Genomic DNA, 10,191 nt, shown 5'->3' on the forward strand with positions numbered 1-10,191 from the left:
TAACAGAGTTGAAAGGGACCAAGGAAGTCTTCCAACCCACTTCTTAGGCAGGAATCCCTACACCAGACAAATGGTTATCCAACATCTTCTTAAAATCTTCCAGTGCTTCACAACTTCTAGAGGCAAGTTGTTCCACTGATTAATTGGTCTAACTGTCAGGAAATTTCTCCTTAGCTCTAGGTTGCTCCTCTCCTTGGTTAGTTTCCATCCATTGCTTCTTGTCCTGCCTTCCAATTGTCATGTGAGGAAAACCATAAAATAAAAATTTGGAATGTGGTTTTAAATTTTTTTTTTGTTTAAGTACAGGTAGTCCTCGAGTTACAACAATTCATTTAGTGACCATTCAAAGTTACAACAGCATTTTTCACACTTACAACCATTCAGTATCCAAATGGACATGTCATCAAAGTCAGATGCTTGGCAACTCACTCATATTTTTGATCACACGATTTCATTTTGTGACTATCTGACAAACTAAATCAATGGGGAATCCCGATTGACTTAACCACCATGTTACTAAGTTAACAACTGCACTGATTCACTTAACAGCTGTGGCAAGAAAGGGCGAAACTCACTTAACCAATATCTCACTTAGCAACAGAATGTTTGGGTTTTCTTGTGGTCGTAAGTTGAGGGCTAGCTGTAATTCTGCCATTTGGTTAAAAGTGCAGTTGTGGAAGCCAAAATACAAATGCCCAGTGATAAAGAGAACCTTTTCCATTGTTATGTCAAAGGATCCAAATATTGGTGTTACTCCTGATTGCTCATATCTCAACCAAGAGACCAACTCTAATTTTTCAGATTTATACCTGTTTCCTATGATGATGGTCACCACAAAATGATAGATGCCATGACGTCTCGTTTCTGCCTTTCAGCTAATTGCTCCAATTTCTGAAGATCTCTTTTCTTTCAGATACTTGACAATATGAGGAATGTCCACTTCAACAACAGTGCCGGAGACGAAGTCTCCTTCTCACAAAATGGACTGAGAACTGCTCGTTATGATATCGTCAACTGGGTTGTCCACCCCAATAAAATTTTAGTACCTGTGAAAGTTGGGCACAAGGATCCCAGGGCTGCCCCAGGCCAGGATTTCACCATTAACTCTGATGCGATCATCTGGGCCTCAAAGGTGAGCAGGAAGGAAATGTTGTAAATTCTGGAAAAGAATCACTCTCTCCTGGGGATGCTGAACATCCTCCTAAGATGGAAAGAGGTCTAAATATGTAGGAAAGCACTTTGGTATTTGGTGAATTATTTGCATTTGAGGTTAACAAATTTGAAGTCTAATTTGTGAAAGGTCCAACAATGGGTGGGAGTAGGAAGAACTTCGGTTTAAAACCAGGATGCTATTAGATCAGGCTGTGATTCCCATGGACTGTTCCTGTTCAGTTGGATTGTCATCATTCTTTCTTTTAGAAAAACCATAGTTCAATGTAGCAACTTTGAAGTTCAAGATCCAAATTTTAGCATCCCTTGGTGTATTACTAGTGCCACTGATTCCCCCAGGAGTGTTTCCTTTTCCTTCTTTTTCTATTAGAACTTGGTGAACACATTTTTATGCAGACATTCTCAACAGGAAAATGGGAAAGTGGAAATGAATAAATGAATTGTGTTCATTGCACAAGGCACAATATTTGTGTTTTCTCTTTTAGAAGGTGCCCTTTGCCAGGTGTGGCAAGAAGAGATGCCAGGCAGGAGAGAGGAAAAGAGTTCCAGAGGGAGAGCCAGTTTGCTGCTACCAATGTCACCCTTGCCCTGAAGGAACCATCTCAAATCAGACAGGTAGAACAGCTTTCTTTCTTTCTTTTCTTTTTTTATTTTTTTTAAATTTTCTATTTTCAAAACAAACACAACACATCCTTCTTTACATACTGTAGAAAGTGTATCAGTTGGTTACAAAAAGGCTTTTGTGCATCTCTTCCACAGTCAACAAACATTATTCATATTAACTCAAGTATTTTAACTCAGATATTTATACATGTTACCATCATCATACCTCCATTTTCATTTGACTATAATTGTTTAAACGTCCTTCATCATAAAATATACCAAGATTTAATACATAACCACATACTGGCATTTCATTTACTATTTCTAAAATCCTCCAATTACACTGAATCCTTATGTCCTATTCTAGCTAAACATCCATAATATTTAATAACAAAAATTTCTAATCCTTCTTTCCAAATCACTGTTTACAATTTACATCCACTTTCCTTATGTTGTACCCATACCTGTATATATGTTGTTATCCCTCCTTTATTTAACTATATCCTGTATCATAACATTTCCCCCCTAATAATCAAGACCTAACTGTATCTGAGTTCTTTTTAATTAACCTTTATATATAATTCAAAAGGATTTCTAATCTTCCTTTCATTGGTACCATTCAATATTCATATCCCATTATTACTTATCATAAAACTACACATTGTATACATTATTATCATTATCAATTATTTATTTAACTATATCTATTGTCACTAAATTTCACTAAGTTTAACTAGTTTTAAATTATACTCTTCCATCTATCAACCTGTATCTTTCCAGTAGCAAAACAATCTCATATCTTCTGCCATTTGTGGTATCAGTCCTCTAATCATGTCCTTAATCAACTTTGTATGGACTCCTCTTAGCAACTCCTTGTTTATAAAATCTCTCATGTAATTTTGATGCCCTTCTTCTGTTTCCTTAATCAGCTTATCTTTGATTGTTGGTAGTGTTATCAATGATATTGCTAATAAAATTTCTCTCTTTAAATCCATAAATTATTTTGTTTTTCTTCTTCTATATCTTGCCATCTGGGGTAGAGTTCCCCTCCATTTAATTCCTCTTTCAGTATTCCACTCTTTCCATTTTCAGAGACAAACCAATCACCATAAATATCAGCAATTTTAATTTTTTTATATTTATTCTCCTCTTCGGTTTTTAAGATTTTAACCACCATTTTTCCACTTGATAAACATCTTCAACTTCTTCATCATATTTTGCTGTTAGATGCACTAAGTCTTCCAACTTCTTCTCTATCCTCTCATGTGTGTTTGATAATTTCTGTATTTCTGAGAATATCTTTTGCAGACTTAAAACTTCTTTCAGCTGTTGAAATTATGCCATTATCTCCAGCTAACAAACACTGCTCCTCTATCTTAGAAGGTTTTAACAAGATTTAGCATAGATTCACAATAACGTTTTATTTTCTCCTTTTTCTGGTTAAAGATATACTTCAAAGGGACATCTGTATGCTTTTCTTCTTATCACTCTCTATAAACAAGCAGTGAGACCTTGAAGTGCCAAACCAGGATAATCAGTGTGAAAAGTAAAAGTGTTTCGTTTCCAATACACAAACCTCCAGCCTCTGAGTAGCAGTGTTATTGTTGCAGTGTTGCAATTTTCTTTGTTTCTTTTTGTATCTTTTTTGTATTTCAAGTTAAAAAAAGTCCGATTCTTGAATGAGTTAGAAGAACACCCACAGTAATGAAAGAGATGAATTTTAGTCCATAGGTTACAAAGAACAGTAAAAGAAAAAAAATAGAAGAAGAAAACTTAATCCATTCGTTTTAAAAGGCTTGCATAAATTCCATCCGTGAAGATAGCATTTAAAAAGTAAGATAATCCACTGTCCAAAACCATTCCAAACTTAATTCTGCTGCTTATTTCTTCTGTTCTCCAATTTAAATTAATTTTAAGTTTTTTATAGGCAGTCTCTTTTAAAATGGTAAAAAATCCTCACCAACTGGAAACACTTTCTCTTTCCGTATCCTTTCATTTTGGAGCTATCCCGACTTCATCAGCCTAACGGCTGGATTTTTTTGTCATCGGATTGAAGAACTTCTCTTGGATCAATCAGGGACTTTGCGATGTCCCTGAGATCAGCAAGACGTGTTCTTCTTGTTCACCATCTCTGCAGGATGGTTTAGATCCATTTGGACCACCCAGCAGCAAAAGTATCGACCGTGATCTCATAGTATTGAGATTGCACGTCATCTTGTTGCGAGATTGGCTCCTCCTCCAGGTAGAGCACTTTTCAAATGCAGATCTTCCAGGATCTAAGAGGTCATTGAGTAGATAAAGATGTTAATTTTGTTATTTTTGTTGGGAATACACTACATCAGAGTATTCATACTTTTCAGCAGAGACTGTCTGTTTATGGATCCTGCCCTGACAAGCCATTTTTCTGCTCCTCAATAATTTGATGCAGGATAATTTTAGGACACAGTGTATGGGCCCCCTACCAGCCATACAATACAATAAATACAATACAATACAATACAATACCAATACCAATACCAATACCAATACCAATACCAATACCAATACCAATAATGCCAATAATACCAATAATGCCAATAATACCAATAATGCCAATAATACCAATAATGCCAATAATACCAATAATGCAAATAATACAAATACAATACAATACAATACAATACAATACAATACAATACGAGTTGGAAGGGACCTTGGAGGTCTTCTAGTGCAACCCCCTGCCTAGGCAGGAAACCCTATACCTATTGTCTATTACCTATTGTCATATCTCATCAGGAAAAACTTCTGCCAATTCTCTGAAAGAATGGCTTATGAGAGTCAAGGTTTAGCACACATTCTTTAGGGATCCTTCTTCTGTTAGCATTTTCTGTCTCCTTAACCCTAACCCTATCAAGCATGAGGAAATCAGAAATTTGAGGAATTTCAAATAAATATAAAGGATTATTTTAATCTTAAATTCCATTCAAGAATCTGAACTACTAGCAGTCAAAGTGAATTTGCGGTGGATAAGAGTCAATGGAATTCAAGGTGGGCTGAATTTAGATCTCTTGTGGGTGTGAAGGGACTCAAGACTGATGATGCATTTCATCCCTACCTCAGCCCAGTCCTCTCTTACTGACTTACTATCACACATGGTGGATATGCGAGGCAGCCAAAAAATACTGGATCAAAATTAAAAAGTGGCTTGAGGAAATAACGGGAACTGCATTGATTGGAAACCAGAACTATTTTTATTAGGTCTAACCACAACACAGTACAGTAGAGAAATATTATACCTAATCCTACATATTACAACTGTGGCCAGAATATCATACGCACAGAAATGGAAAAACAATATAGTACCGAAAAAAGACAAGGTGGTAAGGAAGATCTTAGAATGTACGGAGATGGACAAATTGACAAAGGAAATACAAGGAAAGGAGGAGTCAGAATGTTATTTAGTTTGGGAAAAATGGTACAAATGGCTAGACAATAGAAACAAGAAATTAGGAACTGTAAATTTAAGGTATAGTAGAGTAATTAGGATATAGAGATAAAATAGGGGGTAGGAAAATAAGTTAAGATATATCAATGTAAGAAAAGTATATACAATACAATGTAGGTAATATGATAATCTGATATAAATGGTTAAAAATGAATAATTAAGAAATTGTACACAAAAATGAGTAAGAAACCACAAACATAAAATTTGGAATGTATAGGAGGGGAAACAATAACTGTAAAGATTCACTGATATGTACCATATTTTTGGAATATAAGATGCATCGGAGTATAAGACGCACCAAGATTTTGAAGAGGCAAATTTTAAAAAAAAGTTTTTGCAGTCTGCAGACCTCCTAAAAACAGCCCATTTCTCGTGAAAACGGCCCAGTGTATTGTCAAAAAAAGGGACATGCATAGCCTTTGGGAGGCTTGTAAAGTGCTCCTGGGGGCTGGGAGCCCCCCAAAACAAGCAAAAAGGAGCTGTTTTTTGCTTGTTTTTCCTGGGGGCTGGAGGGGGCAAAAATGAGCACAACATGGCCCATTGTTCACTCATTTTTGCCCTCCCCAGCCTCCTAAAGGCTATAAATGCCAATTTTTGCAAAGGGGGTGGGGTTTCAGGAAGTCAAAAATGCTGTATTCAGTGTTATCAGATGCACCCAGATTTTTAACCTCTTTTTTGAGGGAAAATGGTGCGTCTTATACTCCAAAAATACGGTATCTGCTTTAAGATGTAACGTTTAGTTCCTGTGTTGTTTTTAGTTACATGTCTATCTTTGTTGATGTGTGTAAGTGGTTAAACATAAAAATTTTAAAAAGACTAGCACAGTGCTCTCTTAGGTGAAATGGGGGGTGCTAAACAAGAAACAGAGGAGGGAGGGGCTGAGGCTCTGCCAGTGGATGGGGGGAGGACGCAACAACTAGAAGACTCAGATCACAAAAGTGATTTGAAACATTATTGCAATTGTTGTTACAATGTACCTTTATGGAAGTGATACAAAACAAATTATTGAAACATACTGATGATTTTGTGTTAAACTCAAAACTGCTAATACTTAAGTAAATGTTGATATTTTTCTATTTTCGTTTGTAAAAGTTGTAAGACCTGAGGGGGCTTCTCCCCCCCGCTTGATGTAGCAGTCAAAATGTTTTATAACCCTATAATCCCTTTTCCTTGTAAAAATTTAAAACCAATAAAAAATTGAACACTAAAAAAAAAGTAAAAAAAGACTGTTGATGCATTTATCCCTACCTCAGCCTAGACCTCTCCTCAGAGCCAGAGGAAAGCCAATAAACAATGTGCACACATAAAATACAGGATTCCTGGCTGATAGATCCATTCATCTTCTTGGCGTTCCAATTTAAAGTGGAAAAGAAGAGTTTGCAAGGTCTCTCACACTGAAAGCCACAGCAGTCATATTTTAGCAATGACAGGAGATGGCCTTTCTTTCTCACAAAAACTGACCAGGCCAGTTGGAACTGAACAGATTCTATTCTCTGGCTTACCTTGCCCTAGAATCATCCTGAATGAAGGATGGTTTCTTTTCTTTTTTTATGCACCATCAATTGCACTGTATCACTACCAATATCATTAGTGGGTTTGCCAGAGCAAAAAGGAGACAGTTATGTCAATCCTTGCAGAGGCATAATGATTATGGCACATGATGCTAAAATCCTTACACAAAAAATCTTATTTTCAGATGCAGCCCACTGTGACCCCTGCCCAGAAGACCAATATCCCAATAAGGAGAAGGACCAATGCATTGCAAAGAAGATCCACTTCCTCAACTATCAAGAGACCCTGGGATATACTTTGACTTCTCTAGCTCTTTTCCTTTCTTTCATCACATCTGCCATCCTGGTGATTTTCCGTAAACATCATGACACACCGATAGTCAAGGCCAACAACCGAAATCTCACCTATATCCTTCTGGTCTCCCTCCTGCTCTGCTTCCTCTGCTCCTTTTTCTTCATTGGTCATCCTGGGAAGCTCACTTGTCTCTTCCGACAAACTGCCTTTGCCATTCTCTTTTCCCTTGCAGTTTCCTCTGTGTTGGCAAAAACAGTCATGGTGGTCTTGGCCTTCATGGCCACAAAACCAGGGAACAAGTCAAGGAAACTCTTAGGAAAACCTCTCACCAACTCCATTGTCTTTGCCTGTCCCCTAATCCAAGCAATTCTTTGTGCCATCTGGCTGCTAACATCTCCCCCATTTCCCAACTTTGACTTCCACTCCTTAGTAGGAGAGGCCATCTTGGAATGCAAGGAAGGCTCAGATTTGATGTTTTACACTGTCCTTTCCTACCTGGGTTTTTTGGCCCTTGTCAGTTTCATGGTGGCTTTTCTGGCCAGGAAATTGCCTGACAGCTTTAATGAAGCCAAGTTCATTGCTTTCAGCATGCTGGTCTTTTGCAGTGTTTGGATCTCATTCCTCCCCACCTACCTGAGCACCAAAGGGAAGTCCATGGTGGCTGTGGAGATCTTCTCTATTTTGGCCTCTGGAGCTGCTCTCTTAGCTTGTATCTTTTTTCCCAAATGCTACATTATTCTACTGAGGCCTGATCTGAATTGTAAAGAGAATATAATGAGGCGCAAGAACCTCTGATTGATGTGGGAATTGTGAATTTTTATTTTTATTTTTGGACTTTAAATTTGATTTTTGTCTGTATGTTTGATCTGATTTCTAAACAAATGAAATGAAATGAGGGTGTGGTTTCGCCATTAAATTGAAATCAAGTGAATTGACTAATCACAATCTCTTAATCAGCAACCATTAGCTAAACTTTTATGTACTTATATATATCTATAACAGTTTATCAGCTCTTAGATACCAACAATACATATTTATGAATGTTTTATGTCAAATAATATTTCAATGCAAATTTTAAACCATTTGTCTGCCTATTTTTCCATTTCTCTACCATTGTTATATCCAAAGTTCCTTGTCCGATAAATCACACATTGTTTAATGTAATTGTTTTCCAGATTCAGTTTCAACAATATTTTACAGACCTCGTTAGCATTTTCAAATTATTTTTTACTGACTCAAATCTAACTTTGCTGCCTATTTTTTTTTTTTGTATTTTATTAGTTTGTCAAACATGTACAAGATAGCAGGTATTAATATAAACATGGACATGAATGAAAGAAATGAATACAAATAAATGGGGACAGTAGGACAGGAATAGTAGGTACGCTGGTGCATGCCCCCTTTAGGGACTTCTTAGGAATGGGGTGAGGGCCACAGTAGACAGTTTAAGGTTGAAGCTGTGAGCGTCAGAGGGTGCAACTATGGAGTCAGGTAGAGCATTCCAGGCGTTGCCCACTCTGTTGCTGAAGTCGTATTTTTGGCAATCAAGTTTGGAATGGTTTACCTTGAGTTTGTATCAATTGTTTGCCCATGTATTGTTGCGGTTGAAGCTGAAGAAGTCATTGACAGGCAAGACAATGTAGCAGACAATTGTGTCTACTGTGCTTAGATCATACCACAGGTGGCACAATTCCAGATTGTCCAAGCCCAAAATTTCAAGCCTGGTGGCATAGAGAATTACATTGTGAGTAGAGGAGTGGAATACTCTTCTTATGAAGTACCTCTGGATCCGCTCAATCATGTTAATGTCCGATATACAGTGTGGATTCCAGGCAATTGAACTGTATTCAAGAATTTGGCTGGCAAAGGTTTTATATGCCCTAGTTAGCAATATAATGTTACTGGAAAAGAAGCTTTGCAAAATTAGGTTAACAACTCTTAATGCCTTTTTGGCAATCCTGTTACAGTGGGTTCTGGGGCTTACATCACTTGAGATGAGTACTCCTAGGTCCTTGACAGAATGAGGGTCATCTACGAGGTTTTATCCACCCAGTTTGCATTTGGTGTTCTGATTTTTATTGCCAGAGTGTAGGACAGAGCATTTATTGGTTGAGATTTGGAGTTGCCAGCCTCGCGACCATTCAGGCATATGGTCAAAGTCGCTTTGTGGAGTAGTGTCATTGTCAGTGCTGTTGTATAATTTTACGTCACCAGTGAAGTGGATGAAGCTGCTTTTAATATGACCGCATATGTCATGGATGTAAAGAAAAAGAGTGTGGGTCCTAGAATGCTGCCTTTTTGATCTTGGTATCCTAGTGGACAACCGTTTAAATAGGAGCCAGCCGTGTGCAGCAGCTGCCAAAAAAGCCAACACGGTTCTAGGCTGCATAAACAGAGGGATAGAATCAAGATCACATGAAGGGTTAATACCACTTTTTAATGCTTGGTAAGGCCACACTTGGAATACTGCATTCAGTTCTGGTCGCCAGAAAAAAGATGTAAAAAAGATGTGGAGACTCTAGAAAGAGTGCAGAGAAGAGCAACAAAGAGGATTAGGGGACTGGAGTCTAAAACATATGAAGAACGGTTGCAGGAACTGGGCATGGCTAGTTTAATGAAAAGAAGGATTAATGGAGACATGATAACAGTGTTCTAACATCTCAGGGGTTGCCACAAAGAAGATGGGGTCAAACTATTCTCCAAAGCACCTGGGTGTATAACAAGAAGCAATGGGTGGAAACTAATCAAGGAGAGGAGCAACTTGGAACTGAGGAGAAATTTCCCAGCAGTTATAACAATTAATCAGTGGAACAACTTCCCTCCGGAAGTTGTGGGTGCTCCCAACACTGAAAGTTTTTAAGAAGATGCTGGATAACCATTTGTCTAAAACAATATAGGGTTTCCTGCCTAGGCAGGGGGTTGGATTAGAAGACCTCCAAGGTCCCTTCCAATTCTGTTATTCTATTCTATTTTTTCTATTCTATTGTGTTAACTTGTGGCAGATTTGATAGGGCCCTCCCTATTTTGACTACTTGCTGCCTATTTGTCAGGTATGCAGATATCCATTTGTGTAGGGATACAGAAATGCCGTAAGAACTTAGTTTTAACAGTAATTTGCTGTGCACCAC

General features: G+C 37.7%; 1 protein-coding gene across 1 annotated transcript in view; it reads left to right on the plus strand.

Moving 5' to 3' along the window:
• Positions 1–7,858, plus strand: part of LOC309384029 (vomeronasal type-2 receptor 26-like) — a gene marked incomplete at both ends in the record, with an annotated part of 44,422 nt that extends 36,564 nt beyond the window's left edge. The window contains 3 exons of the mRNA XM_081937187.1: positions 914–1,132; positions 1,656–1,785; positions 6,954–7,858. Coding sequence (XP_081793313.1) covers positions 914–1,132; positions 1,656–1,785; positions 6,954–7,858 — 1,254 coding nt within the window. The remainder of the gene's footprint in view (positions 1–913; positions 1,133–1,655; positions 1,786–6,953) is intronic.
• Between the last annotated feature and the right edge of the window lie 2,333 nt (positions 7,859–10,191).

The sequence above is a fragment of the Natrix helvetica genome (genome assembly GCF_964273705.1).
Source record: "Natrix helvetica genome assembly, chromosome: 1".
Lineage (NCBI taxonomy): Eukaryota > Metazoa > Chordata > Lepidosauria > Squamata > Natricidae > Natrix > Natrix helvetica.